The 21,377-nt window shown below is 45.9% G+C and overlaps 2 protein-coding genes across 4 annotated transcripts in view; both read right to left on the minus strand.

Annotated features, from left to right (window-relative positions):
- Pyroxd1 (pyridine nucleotide-disulfide oxidoreductase domain 1) overlaps window positions 1-12,091 on the minus strand; it is a 13,811-nt gene extending 1,720 nt beyond the window's left edge. Inside the window, exons 1-10 of the mRNA XM_077699818.1 lie at window positions 11,819-12,091; window positions 8,916-8,996; window positions 8,222-8,341; window positions 7,463-7,534; window positions 7,324-7,380; window positions 6,085-6,158; window positions 5,556-5,755; window positions 3,584-3,663; window positions 2,943-3,158; window positions 1,504-1,767 (exon numbers count right to left, since the gene is read on the minus strand). Of these exons, the coding sequence (XP_077555944.1) occupies window positions 1,504-1,767; window positions 2,943-3,158; window positions 3,584-3,663; window positions 5,556-5,755; window positions 6,085-6,158; window positions 7,324-7,380; window positions 7,463-7,534; window positions 8,222-8,341; window positions 8,916-8,996; window positions 11,819-11,920 (1,266 nt within the window). The 5' untranslated portion in view covers window positions 11,921-12,091. The remainder of the gene's footprint in view (window positions 1-1,503; window positions 1,768-2,942; window positions 3,159-3,583; window positions 3,664-5,555; window positions 5,756-6,084; window positions 6,159-7,323; window positions 7,381-7,462; window positions 7,535-8,221; window positions 8,342-8,915; window positions 8,997-11,818) is intronic.
- Window positions 12,092-16,093: 4,002 nt separating this feature from the next.
- The window catches only part of LOC144170194 (rho GTPase-activating protein 15-like), a 29,765-nt gene continuing 24,481 nt past the window's right edge, over window positions 16,094-21,377 (minus strand). For all 3 annotated transcript variants that reach the window (XM_077699822.1, XM_077699820.1, XM_077699821.1), the window contains 3 exons: window positions 20,523-20,651; window positions 19,701-19,806; window positions 16,094-18,347 (listed from right to left, as the gene is read on the minus strand). In XM_077699822.1, coding sequence (XP_077555948.1) covers window positions 18,176-18,347; window positions 19,701-19,806; window positions 20,523-20,651 — 407 coding nt within the window. In that variant the 3' untranslated portion in view covers window positions 16,094-18,175. The remainder of the gene's footprint in view (window positions 18,348-19,700; window positions 19,807-20,522; window positions 20,652-21,377) is intronic.

Genomic DNA, 21,377 nt, shown 5'->3' on the forward strand with positions numbered 1-21,377 from the left:
TAACAATACTCTGAACTCTAGCTAAGAGGAACTCGAAGGGAACACAAAAATTTGTTCGTATTATTACAAATTCACCTTAAGCGGACATTGTTTGCGTTGTGCCTGTCACAAGAGAGCAGAAATGTTGTTGGTTCTAACTGAGTTGATTTTAAAGCGAGTGCATTGCATAGGCGAAACTGAAAAATTCAACCTTTATTCAGTGCGCACTGTTGGCGAATTATTGTTATTGTTACCTCTAGACTGCCATAAAAAAAGTTACTCAAAATTGCCCCAATCACTTACCATCAAAATTTGTCACCAGCACTAAGCACTACTGAACGAAGGCATTTTTTCATCATGAAAGAATCTGCCCCTGTTCATTGTTGAGATTTTGTACTAATGAGTGTACATAGAAATAATGTCTCTGGTGCCCCACGTGAGCTCTTTTAAGATTTACAATAATTACTACTCATGCTTGGATGTCCCATTTCACCATCGTTTTACTCGGTAAAGGTGGCTAAAGCAGAGATCGCAGACAGAACGGCAAGGAACAAACTAAACCTTGTAAAATTGTCGCAACTTTCATGCTCGCTGACTAGCACTTCTCTGCAGGTAATGAGCCTGCTACATCATTGGCTCAGAAGCTGTCGTTTAAAATGTAGAGGTTCGCAGCGGCACAGGGTCGTTTCTGGAGGGGGCATTGTGTTACTAACAACAGCTGTTAGTTTCCCATGCAACCGAGCACTGTCAATCATTGGAGGAAAGGGAAAAAAAAAATTAAATTCAAAAGTCGATAACACAGCCTCTTCTCAGGTGTAACAGTTCTCTATGACAAAAGCCCCAACCTTGCTTACATATCTAAAATTTACAGCTACAATCCCGGGGGAATCCTCCTTAGAATTTAACATGACCCATAACAAGGTGGATTTTTATGAAACAGGACACAGGACGGATAGAACACAGAGTGCCCTTGTTCGTGCTCTTCACTATACTGTTTAGGCTGTGACATAAATTGCTACAGCATATTTTTTTGCCTGAAGCACAAGCTTCAAGTACTGTGGCGGCACTAGTCGTGCATTAGATCGGGGGAAAACTGCTCGGCCATGGCGGCCACTTTTCCGAAGGAGGTGAAAAGCAAAAACGCCCCGCACGTTAAAGATCCCCAGGTGGTCAAAATTAATCCAGAGCCCTCCACTACGGTGCGCCTCATCGCCTGCATTGCGCTGGTGTGTTTAAACCCTACAATCAATCGATCAATGTAATGGGGTAAACCGATGCACATGCATGCAATATAAAGAAAAAAGATAATTCAGAGTGATCGTTAGCGGGGTGTGCCCGAGTGAGACTAGTGTCACTAGTGGTTAGACCAGCGGCTGTCCTTGTGTTTCACTTCCTTCGTCTGAGTTAGCACTGGTTTTTATCCAAGAATGTCTTTCCAACTAGCCCAGCTTGCAACCCTCCTGCAGCGTCACTAAATAAAACCTTATTTAGTGACACCAAGTGAGACCACGTTGGGGCACTCACCCGGTAGCCGAAGAAGCGCGTCACGTGGGAGAAGATGTCGAAGCGGGCATCTGCAAGGGGGTCGGGCTGCGCCGTCCAGTGGGTCGCCATGCACGTGGCCGCCCAGTGGCCCATCTGGCGCGCCTGCGTCCACAGCCGTCGCTGGAACCACAGCTCGGCGCGCTCCCAGCCAGCCGTGCACACGTCGCCCGCTGCATACACTCCTGGCAGCGATGTCCGCATGTATCGGTCTACTAGAATGCCTCCGTCGGGTGCCACTGCCAGCTACGGTGGGGGAGAGGGGGCAACAGTTACAAGTTGGAGGAAGAGAAACTGTTGAACTAAACGCATGATGATATATACGCGGCTACACGGCACGATATCACAGAGGTAAACAGAGAATTTTGCTTAGGATATGGTCTGAAGTCGCGAGCGACACAACCTAATTGTAATGATAGAAGCCACAACTGCAAGATGCCGGTAGTATGGCTCGTAATGACAAAACACCAAGCAGGAGAGTTCTGCATGAGTTAGTTGCTTGTTTTTATTAGCGCAAACATTGCCTAATAATATCTGATACAGGAAGTGCAGTGCAAGTGCAAGTCCGTTCATGCAGCAGCAGCAGCATCAGGGGAGAGTGCTCAGTTGCGTGCTTTGTGTAGCTCTGGGCGCACTTGAAAAGTGCTGGCATAACTTATTGCATTTTGCCTGTCACATTTCAGTGTACAGAGAAAAACGCGCCAACAAACAGATGTGCTGTGAAAAGCCATGCATATGTCTATGCGGAGATTTGCTGCTAAATTGTAATTAACCTATCGCATTTACGTGGCAGCATGGTGGTAACCGCTGCCAAACTGTTTCCCTTAGTGTGTCTCATTTCATTTACACCCTCTTCAACCACCCAAGATTTTTAGGGGCGAAGCCCTAAGGGGCTGGGGCTGTTGGCGTCTCCTGCTGTTGTTGTAATCATCACTTCATGTAGTCACGGTACTAAAACACCACGAAACTCTTTCACGCCTCACGTTAGAATGCAAAGCGTGCTAAAAAAAACACTGGGACACTCGTCTACGCCTCGCGCTGGAACGCTTCGTAATGCGTATTAAAAAAACACCGGGACACTCGTTTACACCTCGTGCCAGAGAACTTCATGCTCCAAAGACAAGAGACTTTTGCAGCAAAGCTGTATAACTCTACTCCCCAATGGTTCATCTCCATTGGCAAAAACGCCAAGGCGCTAAGAATACACTTGCACACTGCATGCTTAACCCCTCCCCAGATTTCACGTTAGTGGAGATGGCCCGGCATTTTTTAGTTTTTTGTTGTGCTAAAACTTAGCCTACACAGTAACTGTTTTTCGTCCTCCCGGCTGTACTGGTTGAAGAATGAATTTGTGACCTTGTGGTAGGCAGCAAAGTACCTTGCGCACCGAGTCACCACTGCGAATGACATGTCACTCATACCTGGGGTGCCTCGATGGTGTCGGCATTGGGTATGACGCCTGTTGCGCTCACGATGAGATCAGCACCAAAGCACTTATTGTTGCTCAGAAGCAGGTAGACCGGCCAGTCTGTGCCACACTGGAGGCTGCTGCTGGAGTCTGCCAGGGACCTCTGGCTAAACTCGGATGGCGTTAGCAACTGGGACACTTCACAGCTGTACTCGATGTGCACGCCCTTCTGCAAACACAGTGCGAGACAGATTATTTCATCATTCAAATCGGCAGGACCTTGGAATTCGAGGATGACAAAAAGGAAACTGATCTGCAAACAGCCGTCTCCAGTCTCAGGGAAATTGGGCAGCCAAGGTCAGCATATTTACGCAGAATTATTATCCCAATGCACATTTAATTACAAGCATTGCACTAGCCAAGAGCCTTTTGTAACATGGGAACAAGAAAAGGAGCATTGACACATTTGTGTAGAAAAGAAGTTGCATAAGGAGCAGCACTTGTTGAGGTTGTAATCTCGGAAACGGCAAAAACAAAGAACATCTGCGTTGCCACTGCACGCCCATAGTGGGCAATGCATGACGGCTGGATTCAGGCTGTTTGCAGGCACACTTCAGACGCAATGCTACTACGAAAGCAGGTTGCTCCAGTTACCTGGCTTCCACCTTGGAGGCAGCGTCCTGTGGCCCAGTCAGGCCCCAGAGCACTCCCCGGAAGTGCAGACATCTGGTGCCCTGAACAAAGGCAGACAAGTAGTACGCTGGGATGCGAGTTCTGCAAACATACATCAGTACCCTTCAGAAGCTGGCAAATTTGGAGAAAGGTGGCATTTGCTTGGGCCAGCACACTGATGAACATTTGCAAGTTGTCCGTGGAATTGTCCATTTCTCTCCCCTCCTATTAGCTGTTTTGAGAACAAACAGTAGCATGCAAATACGAATGGTACCCCTGTGAAAGTGAATGCTGCGTGAAAAAACAGGCGGAGGAGCGATTGAATGGATGCTATCATTGTAGCTGAGTGACTGCACATTAGTCAGCATAACGGTCAACAGGTTAGACAGCACCAAAATAACCTGGCAAAGGCCTGGTGCTGCTCAACAAAAAGGAACACACTTGTGGCTGCCACATATACAGTAATCCTGCATTCACTCGAAGTTGTAAAATCCGCTGAAAACTTCGAGATAAGCGGAATTTCCAGTCAAGCTAAATGCCAAAATGTGTGGTCAGGCCATTGAACTAAGAGCCAGTGCCGGTAACAAGAGCTCCACTAACAGGTTCCCGTAATGAGGCAAAATAATTCACAGAAAAAACAAATTCATATGATTTCGGAAGAAAACTGCATGATACTCACCTGTTTTGTATTCGCATCTGGCCCCAAAAAAGCGTTTTCGAGCTGTCTAATGCATCGCATCAATTGTTGGTTGCTACCGCTACATTCTAACTTGTTGCGAAGCAGGCGCAGCATGTTTCTTGTTTCTGCTATTGTAGGCACTTTTCGAGGCCCTTCGTTGCATACATGATCAGCTGCATCATCCACAGCTCTCTTCAATGATGTAGATTTCAGACAGCATTCCGGTAATGGGAACATGCATAGGCCTCGTACAGCATAGATTCCCATTCACGACTGCATTCAATGTGTAGTGGGAGCTAAGGGTTAGAGCGGAGACCTTATCAGCTCTCTGTTGCGGACTTTGCCTTGTGTCCTCTTCGTCAACATTTCGAGATATCTGCAGTCTCCCCCAAAAAACGTTTCAAAATGAAGGGGAGCAAACACATGGCACCTAGGGGAAGTAAAAGCACGGCGAAAAGAAGTTTCAACTTAACCGATACCAATATTTCAAGATGTCCGAGTTTGAGTTAACGAGGAATTACTGTATTGTCTTATATGTGCATAAGCAACAATGACAAGCAGTATGTCCAAGGGGTTTACACTGCTTAGGCAGGAAATGTGTGGGAATTTGATTGTGTGGTGAAGGAAGACAGGACAAAAGATAAGTGAGGACGAGACATACACAAGCACTTTTATGCATCTTCACTTTGCCCTGTCTTCAATCCCATCCATTCCACACTGTTTTCATTTCAGCTGTGCATGCTAATCAACTGTCCCAATTATCCACTGTGTTCATAATTTGAACTGTGAAACATCGTAACAAGAAAACAAACACAGCAATCAATGTTGCCATTGTCTTTAAAGTCGTAGAGGTATTATGGTGCAAATAAATGCTATGGCGAAGTGTACAGAAAAAAAAAACAAATATAAAAAGACTGACCCACCTATGCACTGAATAATATCGAACTGATTGTTATTTGAGCATGTGTTTGTAGTGGTGGTTAACTGAATTTGGGCTTGACAGCTGAATCCAATCATGTATTGGCTGCTTACAGAAACACACCCACAAAAGAAGCAGGTTTTGGAACCAAGCTGGTTTGGTTCATTTGTGCTCCAAACGGGATGTTTCAGCCGATAAACAATATGGCGCATTACAACAGGGCTGTGTCTCTTAGTTTTTTACGCATACCAAACGTGAAGCAAAGTAGCAGCTACATACTATATAGCCCGTAGAAAAAAAAAAACGAAATACAAAATCTGTAAAAATCTCGTGCAGTGAGTTGTGCCCTTTCTAACCTTGGTCGGACTGTTCGCTGGACCGCTGTTCATCTCCACCCCCTTCCACTGTAGCCGATCTCGCACCACTGTCACAGTCCTCCCCCTCGTCAGCCTTCAGGTGCGGCAGGAAGAACTGCGCCGCACCGGGGTCAAAGAAAGTGGCCCCAATGCTGCTCTCTCGCACAGCCCACAGCACCTTGCAGCCCTGCACTTCGTGCCTGCACACAGCCAGAGTGCGCACCTGTTGATACCATGAACACCCGACAAGAACAGGAATCAATGGAACAAGTTGCTTCCGGCCTCCTTTAGGAACAGCTTAGTAAATTTACATCTCTGCACTGGCTGTTCCAACAGTGTGGAATTTGGTTTCTACGGTTACACAAAGAGTGTGTGAAGAGTATTACCAGGGGAATGATCATAACCATGTGACTTTACTGCTGGCGACTTTACTGCTAGCGTGCCCCTTTAAACTAAACGAAGCACGAAAGTAGTGGGGGGGGATAACCATTGCTGAAAGCTTGTGTGTGCAGAAGCATTGGCCACTTACACCAACTCGGTAGCAATGCCACCGTTACCGATCACAGCTATGAGCCTGGCCCCAGCAAGGCGCCCTTGGAGCGTCTGGAGGGAAACAGAAAGGGGCATGACAGTGAATACAGAAAGTTGCAAAGTTGGGCACATAAAGTTGTGTTCACTGTGGTACGAAACAGCACAGGCAGACAAAGGACAGATACAAAATGTCAGCCAAAAGTCAAACAACAGGCTATCGCTCTCTTGGATGAAGTTGACTTTCAAAGGTTGCACGCAGAAGTTAAGGCCATGAAGCGGGTACACACACACGCAAAAAAAAAAGGTACTGAGAATAAGTTCACAGCCATTCCATTCCCTACGCAAATCTCTTATTCCACGGTTTAAACACAGCAAGTAGATAAGTTGTGAATAAATGCTGCCTTCATTGCACCCCTCAAGATTGGTTGTGTGTCCGGCCATCCTAAGAGTGACTAATGCCAATTTGGGGCAATCAAAACAAGGCTGCAATATGCACCACATGTTCTTGCCTCACAGCAAAATATATGTAGTGATGAACACCCTTTGTCAAAATTTGTGGGCAGATCCTAAGCCTTCTTGACCACAAAGAATTCGAAGAATCTGCTTTGTCTTTAAATTTGGCAAAAATATTTGAAGGCAGTAAGAAAGAAAGGCGTTTTATAAAAAGTTTCAGCCTTGCTCGGGACGTAAGCTTGTACATTGAATTTTTTGCAGCCTGTGCGTTTCGGTTTGGCCCACAAAATTTTGACAGAGACTGTACATAGTACAAGCAGGTTGTGCCAACACCTGCTTATGGGAACACCAAAATAACTTCAAAGGTGACCCGCATCATTGCTTACTTTATTAACACATGCGGATGCTTGCTTTGTTTTGTCAACTGCAGTATTTCATTTACACACGGGAACCAACTGACGCACACAGTGTTGTCTTATCTGCAAGGATGTGTATGTGAAGTCAACCTTATCTGACATTGCTTGAAGCGGAAAATGCTTTTCTCAATACTTCTTAGCTGTGTGAGCAGTTCTGTTGCCCTTCGTCTGGTCTCCTTCTTAATTAAATTTTTGCATTAACCCGGTCTGAGTGTATATATTCTCATCTTTCCAACAAAATAGCAGTTGCGAGTTAGCATCGACCCTGAGTACTTGCTTCCCTCTGTCCTTTGTCTGTGCTCTGTTCCACATCACGATGAACAGTGGTCAATGCTGAAAGTAAACGTCTCAGCATCATGTGTTACTACCTGGACCGTCTCCGTGTCTCGTATGCCCAAGACCAGTGGGCTGTCTTTGAAAGCGAGCTGGAACAGGCAGCACAGTAGAAATGAGGCATGGTCCGACTCTGCCCTCGCAAAAGCAGGCTTAATCATTATTGCAACGTACCTGTGGCCTTGCACCCATGCAGAGGCAGATCATTTGATAGGAGACAGTTTGGCCACTTTTGAGTGAAGCCACCTGCGAAATGCATGCATGCCCCGTTAGCACCCAACCTGCTGCAAAAAATCTGGCGGCGTTAAAGGGACCCTGCAACACTTTTTTCAACATTTTTTGAAATCTTAAATTCTTGCAGAAAGTAGTCACCCAACACACCCAGTACTTAGATTAGGGGGTCGCAAAGTACGTCGGCCGAAAATTACTGCTCTATGCCCATCAGATAACGTGTAAACTCACTGAAAAGATTTTTCTCTCTTTCCTGGTCTTGACATTCTTCGACGGCTAGAATTACGTAACTAAGGCCATGTAGCGGCTGTTGGCCGGTTTTCCTTCAGTTGCAGCAATGAATGCTTTTTGTTAGCAACTTTAAAAATAAAGCCACGAAAACAAAGCAGAAACGGAAGCCGTATCTGGTGCCATGAGCAAATCACGCAGTGCCGCACCGTGCTGGCGATAACTTTAGCTTTCGCAGTGCTTCCAGACACGAAGGAAAGAGTGAAAGCGGTTATCGAAAGTGTTGCAGGGTCCCTTTAAAAGAAAAAGAAAAGGGGGGGGGGGGGGGGGGGGCAAAGTGAAACCGGACATACAAAAGCCACACGCAACTACCGGTATTCAAAGCGGAATTCCATGATGACGGGTGGAGTGCAGACTAGTTCAGAGTGCTTAGTAAAAGCTTTATTGACAAGTACATAGGATTTAAATACATACATGTGCATTGGCATCCAAAGAGGTGAGCACATCTTGCAGTACTTTGATGTTGCTGTATTGTTGCTCCAGGTAGCTCAAGGAACGTTCTTCAATGTCAAAGCTCTCCATAACCCTGTGTAGCTGATAAAAAAGTGCATTACCATGAATGTGCCAGAACGCCATCTGTTCTGCAACCATTAAACTTTTCTCCCACGAGCTCAGTGCGACATGTTGCAAAGCCATTTATGTAACTTTAATTACCAATGCTAGAGCACTGTTATTACCAAAGTAGCTGCCGTAATATTCTGGCTAAGGACAACTAGAAAGCCACTTTCGAGCCATGCCATCGAATTGGGATACTGGGAACATTTGCAGTGGTGTTGTATAAGCACTAAACAACAACAGTGAATGTTCATGTTGGTGAAAAAGAGCCATTAACTGAACACAAAACATGATGTCCTAAGAATATGGCAATGCTGGTGCCAGCAGTATGCACTGAAGGAGGTGCAGAGCCAATTTTTTGCATACCTGCTGATAAAGCGTGGCCTCTTTTAGGGTAACTTTTTAATTTGCAACTTTTGCAGCAGGCAAGGTACTTCCCTTTTTTCTATGGCTCGAAAATAAAATGAAATGCTGCAATCCCTTACAAATATTGCAGCTGTATGAGCTACAACATGCTGCCAAATTAAGAAACAACCTGCAACGATGTACATACCTTGACTATGTTGGTTGCGGCTTTTACTATAGGCGATGCAGTAATTAGAAGTATAGACTCCTCTGGACATTGTACAGCTAGCTGGAAGACAAGATACATAAAAAAAAGAAAGCATGAAATAAGATGTCAAGAAAATTTTGCTCAAGTCTAGCGAACTTTGACGATAGATGTGCTTCTATATTGGTGGGAAAATTCTTGTGCTCCAACGAGAGGCTATTGTCATCCCAGTATCAAGGACTTCGTGGGGGCCCTCATGGATCAGTCCTTTCCTCCGTTATTTTTAATTTGCTTCTCAGTTCTATTCCGGTTCAGAATGGTATATCAAGTTGTGTTTATACAGATGACAATGCTTTTTATCAAAATGGAGACATCTAGGAATTGTTGTAATGATTAGTGCAAGGATTACAATTAGAAAGGCCATCACAATTATAAAGGCATTTGGTCATCCTAGATAACTGCTTCAGCATGTTAAATCTGTCGCTTCATGTCAGGAAATGTGCTGTTCTGGGTTACAAAACCAAACTACGTGGGTGCAATTCATGATAGCCAAAATAATGGCGTCCTCATGCTAAACACGTTGCTGCAGAAGGTAGAACATCTGCTGGTGTACTTCACACGCTATGCCACCATTCATTTGGAATGTGTAAAAAGATGCTGCTTACGATTTACGGTTATGTGTGGCCAGTGTTTGGAGTTTGGCTGCATCCTTCTTTTTCTGGTTGCACGAAGTTCAGATTGGGCCCCATCTTCTTAGTTGATCAAACGGTTCTTAAGTTATGTTTAAAATTGCCCAAGTGTGTTGCTAACTGTTTTATATATTGAGGCACAATTTTCTCCACTGTTGGATTGTTTTCAGTTAATAACTGTAGCAACCTCCCTAAAATTTTTTGAGCCCCATTCCATGATGCTCGGTTCATTTTTTTTTTTTTTTCACAGGCATGATTTACGTGGCAGTAGTTCCAGTGCCCTAAACTGGGTTCCGTATCCTGACATGGCTACGGCTACTTCATGAAGACATTTCCTCGATTCTCCCTTCTCACAATTAACATCTCTGTCATGGAAATAAGTCTTGATGACATCTTCCTCCCAAAAGTAAAAGTAGTGCCGTGGGCAATCATTAACTCCTAACGCACATGTCATCATAGTTACCAATGCCTCAAAATGCAATGACAAGGCAGGGAGCCAGAGTCTTCTCTCAGTCTTTCGACTGCTTCTTTACTATTGGGTTACCAGATTATGCCCCTATATTCCAGGTGGAATTTTGGCGACAACTTTGGCTTAACTGCAGTGTAGATTTTCTTATGTCTCAGTTCTCTGCACCTTCCATTAATTTGTTCCATATGTCAGCTGTGTTAGATCAGTTTAGTGCGGGCCCCTAGCACTAAACTTTTTAAATTTTTTTTTTTTTTAAATTTAGTGGCTAGTGATGCAGCCGGCTTGTTTCTGGATGGCCATAAGGTCATATCATTTTTCGTTGGCGAGTTTTCTATTGGGGGCAGGTGATTCCAACTTTTTCGAAGCCACGAGCAGGGAACCCTTCTTTCATCTTTTCTTTTGCCCCATTCATGGAAGTCGCTATTTTGTGAATTTCGGAAATGCAAGGTAACAATTTCGCTATGCTTTGGTGCAGAAGTCCTGCCTTTAAATTTCTAAGTTCAGAAGTACAGCCTGGCTACATCCTCTCAATGCTCATTCTGCAACTAACTGGAAACTATTGACCACTTTTTTTCAAATTGCTGCAGTTTCTCCTCGGTTCAATGCACGTATCTGGAATCTACATTTAATCGACTCCACATCCAAGTTTCAACTACTGTAGTTCTTACCTCATTTCTATCCTAATTTTTTGCTACCAGGATGTTCTGCCTGGCCCTTATCTTTAGTTTCAGTGACATACGAGTTCTTTTGCCGGTCAAATATTTTTTGTGCAAAGGCATCAAGTGCCCCATGAAGCAAAAAACTCAACGTAAACAGTGTATGGCCCCAAAACTTCTCATTCGGTGAACTTAAAAAATAAAAAGTGGCAGTACGGGCAATCTGACAGAGAACTCTGGCAACTGGCAAGTGACATAACCAACATAACCACTGCTCTACGGTTACGCTACACAAAACACGGCTTTTGAGGTACACTTAGGTGTGCTTACATACTTCGAATGCGAAAACATTATGGCTTCCTCTGGCACTACTTTACAGCTACATCGTGCGCGTCATGTTGTTTCCATGTTGTCATGTTGTTTCTCGGGCTACATAATACAGATTCGCGGCTTCTCAGTACGGAGCTCCAAATATGCTCTTCGGACTGGTCACACGCCCATTTAGGGGGGTTTAATTAACAAATGACGCTGACAAGCTGCCATCAGAACTTCAAGGCCGATTCGCATGATAATTTGCTTTCGCATTCAAATCACGTAAGCAGACTTTGGTGTCCCCAGCAATTTTTTCCTGTACTAGCTGTTATTCCAATGCCTTTTTTTTTGTTCTCATTGTTTCTTCTATCGAAATCGGGGCGACCGCAAACTAATTTTCACCGCCAGCTTGGCCAATCCCCCGCGTACGTGCACGCGCGCCACTGTTGAAGCAATTAAGGGCCTCCTCGATTATCAGTCCCGAATCGCCCGCGGACTGCCCGAAACGCGACCCGGCGCTCGATTTTCCCATGTATTCCTACGAGGCTTCCGGTCCGAGGGCAGTCCTCGGGCTGCCCGCGGACCGTCCAATCAAACAGAATTTTGCCGGATAAGGATCGTCGCGTTGATTAAAATGCCGGCCGGCACGTGTGGAATTCTGTATGTGATCCACGTCCCTTTGTCAGGCGTGTAATCCTGCCTGAGGGCACTCTTGTTCAAGTGTGCCCCCATATAAAAACGCAGATACCCACACATAATTTCATAAAAAGCCACCCTTACTTGTTCAGCGCAAGAGACTCCGGCAATGCCTCCGCCGATCACGACGAACGTGCTTTTGAGATGTGATGCACAAGCATCGGCGGCATTTTTCGCCGGTGTCATGCTGCCAACGTTCTGCACTTGGTTGTATTGGCAGTTTAGGCACCGCCCGTGGCTAAGGTGTAAAATTAAGCTAATTATTATACTCTACTTTAACGCACGCATTTAGCAAGTATGACCGAAACTGCCGAAACCACGCACGATCAAATTCACATTGGCTATACAACGAGCTCGAAGAGGATTCGTGCGGCCTGCATTTGAGTTCACTTTCGGTTTCGATCTCTCAGCGTGGTGGGGGTGTGGCTGGCTCCAATGCTTCGGTCAACATCGAACACTTTTAGCTTTCTTTCACATCCGTAAGCGATTGTTGAAGGCGATTATATCAGTTTGTTTTCGTGCATATACATGCGTTGCGGACCATGCGTTGCGGATCGTCCGCAACGCATGCATATGCACGAAAATGGTCACCGCAGCTCAGTGTTTAACTAGAGTGAACTAGTTCACTCTAGTTTAACGGAACTCGGTGCCTGTATTCCCGTATGCTTGTATGGTGGCGGGGCTTGATTACTGATGTAAACTGCCGTGAAGTTTTGTGGCACCTAATTAAAAAGCGTTCTTTCGCGTGTTTTTTTTTTTTTCAGCATAAAAGATCGCAAAAAATAAAATTGACCGCGTATCCTTGCTTCGCTGCAAATGTCGTCGGAAGACGGTAGTTAGAGCGGCAGACAGTCAGACCGAAATTTTCCTTCACGGAGGAAAGAAAAGTTTCTTCCTTCCTCCATGTTTTCCTTGCGTTTTCTCGGCATGTGTTATCGTCTACGCTTCATGATCACTGGCATGGTCGGGCATGGTAGCCAAAGAAAAGTATTCTTTCCTCCATGTAACCATGCATGTAACCATGTAGAACCGACGATTCACGCGTCGCGCGCCCGGTGGCGCCCGCCCGGTGTGCGTCGTGTTGTCTCCAGGTGCGCCTCGCCTACCGCTCGGCACGTTGCTCGGGCGTTTCCTGGGCGCGCGTGAAATAACGGGCGTTGGCGCCGTACTCGGTTCGAAGATACTTCTGCCGATACAGGTTGCGGCAGCTGGTAGTGGCCCTGAGAAACACACGGACGTGCGCACCCTGGGCCACTGCTAGGTGGCGCTACGGCGGCGCGTTTTCTGCAAAGGCTGTAGTATTTTTCATTTGCTATGGCAAAATATGAAGCATACACGTATTTTTTAATAAACGAACTCTGCAAATATCACTTATGTATTAATGTTCTGACTTTGATATGTGTAAGGTTTTGTTTTTGCTCAACAATGTTGACAAGTATGAACACTGCCACCAGATTTGGATGCTTAGAAATGGCTTTACATTTATAAACGCCTCTGTACCCTGTTCTAAAGCGTGCACTGGCTGACGACATTGCAGCATGTTAAATGCTCTGCAGAAAACACAAAAACCTGCAAAGCCTGAACTACTGTGCCACCAGTATGTGTCACGTAACCGCCAACCTCAGTAATTATCTACTCTTGTGTAAACTGAATCTAGCTGGCAGACATTAGCGACAAGCACGAGGCGTTGCGAACCCAAAGCCTGAACAAATGGATCTACCCAAAATATCCAGATACGCTGCTTGTGATGTCATAGAATATCTAGAAACGTTGGTTGTAGAGCTCCTAAAGTGCCAACTCGGCGCAAGGTCGCAGTCGATGATTAGTGACTGCCTTCCAGAAGTCTGGGACAGAAGGAATGCGCCTAACCTTCTGTTTCTGACTTGTTGAAGGCAAGCTGCAGCAGCACACCATACTTGTGGCTAGTGTTTTCCCCTTCTGCTCCCACAAAGACGTTGTCCCTGTGTAAAATGCCCTGTATACACTGTGCCGAGCTCTCCAAAGGGCCCAAGATCTGATCTCAAAACCCAGCTTTGGCACAGCCTCTCTGGCCTTGAATGATGACCACATTGTTTCTCTGAACAGCCTCATTTGTTGTTGTCGTGTGTGCCGCTAGGGCCAATTGCTGACCCACCACCTCGGTGCTTCTGCATTGCGGCTGACTTGCAGAGGCTAAGATGACCTCTGTTCTGCTGAAGGCTTACAGTGCCCTGCGTCTGAGCACACTCTGGCCACGTAGTGCCTGCCACCTCAACTACAGCCCGCACTCCTTAAGGCAATTAGTCGCAGTGCGATACCCACTCCCAGGTACCGGCATGCGTCTCCTGGCCTGCAGAGCTCCCGCTGGGCTAGCTTTTCCTGCGCAGTACTGTGCATTTCCGTCCCCTGACCCAGAACTCGAGGTTGCTTGTGCGAGCTACGCACATATTGAGCAATCACTGCGGCTCCAATCTGGATCTGGTTATCAGCATGGTGCTGCATGCATACATCAGGCCAGGCAATGCGAGGGGGGCCACTTGTCCTTCACCCATGTAGTACAAGGGGTTGAAAGTTGAAACGATAGGTGATAACGGGAAATCCCGATGAAGACCTTGTTCGAGGGGTATCGATTGCCTGCCCTGGCACTCCACCGCTACCTTCACACCTGTGTGCAGACCCTGCAGTCAGTCAACAACCCTGTTGGGCACGTCCTAATTGCTACGCAGCTGATTCCAGAGCGTGGTGTGGCAGAGGAATGTGCACGTGCATGTGGCATGTGCATGTGGCATCTCCACACACTACATGATGACATAAAGGTTGTCCTCAAGCCGCCGTCCGTTGCAAAAATTGGCGCATGTTGCACTGGTAATGCAAGGCTCTTGGCGAAACAGCAGAGCTGGCGGCCCCTCTCCCTTCGTCGGAGACCCGGATGTTGCACCACAGATTTATTTTCGCACTTGCTGCTGAAAGTTCTTCATGACCAGCAGGCACGGATCGTTTGGTCCACAGGCTTTCACATTTCTCCCAAAGTGGACTAGTTAGCACATGCTAGAACCCGCGGCCAAGTCCAAAGCCAACTCCTGCGCTACGAACTCAAAGGAAATGCTGTGTGCCCGGAATGCGATGATAGCGCAATCGGTTAGATGCCGGTTTCATAGCGCGGGGGAGCCTGGTTCGATTCTGAACACGGGAAGTGTTTGTTTTTCGTTCCTACGGGCCGCAATTATTGTTCCCCACCGCTGCTAACCCTGTCCTCCTCGAGTCTTTGGGGTGGCCCAGTGGTTAGGTTGCTGGTTTCACGGCGTAAAGGTACCGGGTTCGATTTGTTTCAAAGCTGAACCAGCATGTTGTTCTGTTCGAATATGGCAAAGGTGTGTTGTCTGCATGGCCCATTTGTGTAAAGGAATGCTTCCGCAGCCTGATATGCGAATAATGCTACAAATAACCTAAGGTATAAATTGATTCATTAATAATAATAACAGCAGTCATTATACCGACTTGCATACGTAAAAAAGGGCCATGATGACAAAACACAACCTTGTTCAATTTGAAAGAGCTAGCCTTTGATAACTCACCAAGCTCTATTCCAGTTGTTAGACATTTCTTTAACTGAAAAAAAAAAAAAAAAAACACTAGAAATATTGAAAAACCTTGAAATTCCACTCTTACTAATGTAATATGGGGCAGCACTAAAAACATTGTTATTGGTGTGGTCAACTGCACATTGGCATTCAGTAGATACGATCAGACGGAACTAAAGGTTTCACTGAAGTCACCCAGTCATGCTTTTTGGCGGTGGCTTCGGCTGGCAGCCACCAGTCACACGACCAAGATTCCGTGACGTCATGGAGAAATTGCCAGAAAGTGGCTGGGGAGTCGCCACTGCTTCATGCATTTTGTACTCAATTATTATTTTGAATTTTGCAATGAGATCAGTATCATTGTTATCAGGAGAAAGCAGCCTTTTTAATAAAACAAACTTGCGTTTTGGCTTCATGGCCCCTTTAAGGCCATGATTTTTAACACAAAAGTGTTTTATTCCTAGATTCACGAAGATTTCCTTTACGTCATATCCGTCAAGGAAATGACACCAGTAAACCTTTGCCGAAGCGACCCGCCAGCAGGACGTCGCTCGCCAAGCACACTCACAAGACAGCTGCCGACCCGAAAATCATGCTTAGCTGCAGATTTCGTTGCTCATTTCACTTTCGTGTCTTACCGATTCCTATGACAGAGGAATCAACCACAGCTTTTTCTTTTACTGCTCGTTCACGGGCATATAATTATTGATTTTATGCAATTATAATCATGCATTGTCTAACTAGGTCATCTCGTCATCATCATCATCATCAGTATAACAAATAAAACAGTGGTCCTGAGTGTGACTCAAAAAATCAACTTTATTTGGTATTAATTTATTTATAGTGCTCTCTAAATTCAACAACACAACGGCAAACTGGGAACACGAAAACTGCATATCATTGGTTTCTTTTGTAAGGCACAGAGCATACTGCTGGAAATATCAATAAATTAAATCGGCACATTTCCATGTACTATTCGCAAATAATAGCACGCCTTAATTGTTTAAGCCACAATTTTACAAATACAGAGAGACAGTAACTTTTTTTTTTTTCGAGGGGCTGTAATACTGTCATAAGAGGTATCACAGAATTATAGCAGCCACTGCATTTTTCCTTTTTCCATCATCAATACTAACCGTGGCCTCGTGTGATCCATTACAGTGCAAACACTATCTGCTGATTTGCTTGTACCAAGGTACCGATATGCAATGACAGTGCTGCAGATTCTCTGGTTTGATGATCAACAGTATTCCTGGAAATTTCATTGTCGTGCACATCACCCACACTAACTTCCTTTCAGGAGAGAGAGAGAGAGAGAGAGATACAACTGCTGCTGATTGCTAATACTCAACAGCGTTCTACAATGTGCATAGCATACTACTACGTTCAACAGGAGAAGAATAAATTACAAGAAGCACAACATGGCAGGACAGCACCCACTAAGTGCACCTCTAGCAGCAAAAGAATAGATATCCCTTCACAAAGCAGCGGCGGCGGCGTGGAACTACACGGTTTTGTACAATGCGTCATGACTCGCTACAGATTATTGCCACGGCACTCCCATCGGACTGCGTCCTGGCACGTTAACCTTTGTACATGTTTTGCCACAGGACAGCACTGAGTGGAATGCTACGCAGGGAAAACAACCATCAGTAACAGGGCGAAATAGCAACGCGCAGACGCAGAAAGCACTCTGGACAAGCAGACGGGCACCCAACAAAATGCTGATGGTGTGAACAGCGCCCGCCTGACTTGTCATCACTCCGAAACTTGCAATACTGGGGCAGCTAAAAGGTGTTCTCAAGCGTACAACATGGTGTGTGGCACTTTGAACGGCCATAACCGGGCAGTAGTACTGTGGGGAGGGAGCCCTCAATTCCTGCTGCTAAAATGACGGGCTCCCGTTCCTTCTATCACACTTGGGTGCAAGCCATGTATGCAATAGATGTGGCTGCTCATGTGGTGGCTTTTGGTGGAAAATAAACGTCCGCGCCTTCTGGCATCTTGCTCTGTACTTGAGAGGAGGAAAAAAAAAGTGAGGCATTGTATACAACATGATTCCTCGAGCAAAAGGCAAGAACTCCGAAGTTAAAGAGAAAAAATGCCAGTCACTTTCCATAGCCAAGCTTTCTACACAGGCAGTGTGCTCCCAAAGATAACACCACTCTGGCATTCTGTAAATTTTCGCACCTGAAGACAGCACCATTCAAGCACAAACGAGCTGAACAGCAAGGGCTGCTATCCTAAAGAGGTGGGACAGCTGTTTTCACTCAAGAAGAAAGTGCAGGGCACTCCAATAAAGAACTAGAGGTGCTTTCTAGAGACATCACTTGAAGGAACTCAACTCAGCGTTTGACCTCAAACACTTTTCTTTAACAAACAGGTGCCTCTGGACACACACACACACACACAGACAAAGTGGCTACGAAGCCAGTGGTGAAATGTGCACCTCCATAACTGAAATGTTTTCCCCTTGAGCCATAACAGAAGGCTTTCTCACACAGGACTTCACCTAGTGGTGCTCAGGGGAGTGACGGTGGCAGGTTTCAATGCATCAGTGGCACGTTTGCAACTCCGCACTCCACCTCGGCCGATCCCCCCAAAGAACGGGCATATGGCTGTAATGTCACGCTGCCTCAAAGCCTGACACACAGCTGGGAAAAGAAACAACTATGCTGGTGCACCCAACAAGGAGGGTTGAACATAGATTACAGAAGAGTATGCTCTTTTTCAGTGCGGGCTACAGACGGACTGCAGACGTCTTTTCTTTTCAACCCCTCCAGGCATTGCAGGGGCATCGCCAGACAGTAGTAGGAACTCAAGGCTGCAGGGGTGGGCTCCTCCTCCCCTGCTCTTTGGGAAAGGTGGTGGTTTGACACGCTCAGGGAAACAGGAAGTTGAACTCCAGCAGGAGGAATTCGATGACCTGGTTCTGCTGCATCATGTCCAGGGCCAGATTCCGTGGTTCCTCGTCTGACCACAGCAGAGTCGGGCCGAAAACAATGGCCAGGTTTTGGATGTGCATGCGGTTCTGGTCGCTGTGTTCCGTCACCCTGCAACGACCGATGGCAATGCCACTGGGTCAGGCACCTCATTCTCACAGCAGCTGATGAGGAGCTGGAAAAGAGAGCTGAAGGCACGCTGCCACCGCAAAGAGCAGTGCTCAATGCCCTCCTGGAAGCCAAACAAATTACAATGCTGCAAGATATGCAAAGTTTATGGTTTTGAGAAGTATTACGCTGTTTCCCTGACACAACAGTGCAGGACATACTTTTTTGTTCCACTTCTTTTTGCTTCTTTAACCATTTGAACTAATAAAAAGACGGGACTGGCCCTTAAGACGGATACCATAAAACAGCATTTAAATGACAATGTAGGGCTAGTCTTGAACTCCCTGGCTTGGACGGTGAATTGACTTGTTCTCCATTAACCTTGTTGAGATAAGAGCACTGGACCAGGACCAGCCACATGCTTAGGCACTGGCGACACAAACGTAGCAGCTGTGCCTTACTATCATGCTGACTGTAGGTAACAGCAGCTTTGGCTATGGTGGCAGTTTTATTTGTTTCCCATGTATGGCCAAAGGCACAGCAGTCATCTCCAACAACTGCCAGCAGCATCTACAACGGCACTGTTGAAGTGGTTTGCAAATGGGGGTTCAGGCAAGCATTTTTAAAGCTTGTGAAGTCTTCAGTTTGCATGGGAGAAAACCACCCTCACCAGCAATGACTTTTTTTAAACCACAAATATCTTTTTGGCCGGCCGTGATCCTATGTCACAGTGCCCAGAGGTCAAACCAGCTCTCCCGTACTACTGCCTTTATTCAAGATCACCAATGAGACAGCAGGAAACCTCAAGTTTATTGCCTTGGCAGTGCTGTCTTGGAGGCAATGGCAATGGTTATTGTCACTACAAAGCAAGCCTCATCATTCTCAGCACTGTGCCCAATTTTATGTTCACTTTCCGCCACTGCACTATGGCTGAGCAAGGTAGTTATGCAGCTTAGCCTCATGAATTTGTAACTCGTGGGGTGGTAAGGTATAGGTGCTGACTACGAGGGAAGGGGGGGGGGGGGGGAAGGGGGGGGAACTCCTTAAAGTCCATTACCACTTGAGGTGTTTCTTTTCAGTTGCTTCTACCTTTTCACTTAAAATTTTATTGTGGCTAAGAGCTTACTGCATCATTTTTGGCGCAGACATGCATTGCTTACTTTCCCACTTTCCATTAATTACTGACAATCTTTACGATAGGAGGCCAAGCACCCTAGAAGCACCAGCGGTGGTTTCATCATCCATATTTTCATTTCATTTTTTTTTTTAACTTTTGACTGTGACCACCACGTACACACCAAATACATTTAAATATACACACAGTAATATAGTATTACATTTTTCTCACATCCTCACCTCAGGAGATGCCTAAGCAGGTACTTGAGCGTGTCGTAGTTGGGACGCGGGAGTTCACCTAACAGGTCTCGAAACATGGCCAGCTTGGTTGTCCTTGTGGGCTGACCTGCAGAAGTGGGAAGAGGAACAGAAACTTTAGGCCGATCAGATGCATGCGAAAAGAGAGCCAGTTTAACATGCACGATGCATTATGCACGCATAGAATTGGCTATGCGGGCAAAAGTAGAGTACTTAATTACAGTACAGTACTTAATTGTCAGAAGGACCCTGGTACCTAGATGTGATGTGTGAGGACATTGCTAAATAAGTGCTGTAACAAATAACTTTGCAAAATCATGAAAAGAAAAAAAAAAAAGACGGTTTTGAATGAAGCAAAGATTGCAAAATGAAAATAATTTGTTACATTGCCAATTTTATTTGATCAACATTTTTTATACTGAGGTTCGACCATGCCCAGGTACTTTGTGCCTTTCCACAAGGCAATATATTGCAAAGCATGTCCACTACAACCAGATGAAACACTCTCTCCCAATACTGAGTGAAACTCAACTACAGATATTGGCCACTCATTCTGCAGCCAGTGGCAAATTCAAGGATACTGAGTGAAACTCAACTACAAATATTGGCCACTCATTCTGCAGCCAGTGGCAAATTCAAGGAAACCCATCAAGGCACTATTAGTACTGGCACTTCTTTCTAAGCTGGCACTATGTGCCCTTGCTCTATTGTGCTGATTGTTAATGAACACATGGATGATGTTCAACCAATGCAGCAGCAATGTCTTGACAACTGTGATGCGAAGGATATAGTCCCCCCCCTCACCGATGGCTTTGAGGAACTTGTTGAACAGGCTGTAGGGAAACAGGGGCTCCTTCATGTGACGGAAGAACATCTTGAGGGCACCCGTCAGCACATGGATGTCCTCTTCCAGGGACAAAACGCTGTAGTCATCTGCAGAAGGAGCAAACATGTCAGCACGTGCAGAGTTACCATGTTTGCCCAGAAATCAGGGTGAGTGGAAGAAGGATACTACTGATGGGGGCCTGGGTGATGCTGCTGTGCACTATGTATAAACTGCCTACTGCATGTAAATACATGCAGAGTGAAGGGAATAACGGGCAATGAAAAAACCCCGGGCCATCTCCACTCATGTGGAACCTGGGCAGGGGTGAAGCATGCAGTGCATAAGTGTATTCCTGGCGCCTTGGCATTTTTGCCAATGGAAATGAAACTGTTGAGGGGGTAGAGGTATACAGCTTTGCTGTAAAAGTCTCGCGACTTTGAAGCACGAAGCTCTCTGGCGCGAGGCGTAAACGAGTGTCCTGGTGTTTTCTAGTAAGCGTTATGAAGCGCTGCAGTGAGAGGTGCAAACGAGTGTCCCGGTGTTTTTTGTATGCATTACGTTCTAGTGCGATGTGCAAATGACTGCCCCGGTGTTTTAGTACCGTGACTACATGAGACGATGGTTATGACGAAGGCATGAGATGCCAGCAGCTCGAGCCCCTAAGGGGCTTGGCCCCTGAAACCAGGAGGGAAGATGCTGACAAATTGCTGCCACAGTAGAGCATAACAGAAGCAAAAAAATGGAGTAGCAGACCGCATGCCCGCCACGCAGCAATAATTGGTGTTAACTCTTTCGCTACCGCCGGAAAATTGACCAATTTTTAGGAGTCCAAG

Source organism: Haemaphysalis longicornis, unplaced genomic scaffold (genome assembly GCF_048455015.1).
Source record: "Haemaphysalis longicornis isolate Haplotype H1 unplaced genomic scaffold, Haemaphysalis longicornis Haplotype H1 scaffold_2, whole genome shotgun sequence".
Lineage (NCBI taxonomy): Eukaryota > Metazoa > Arthropoda > Arachnida > Ixodida > Ixodidae > Haemaphysalis > Haemaphysalis longicornis.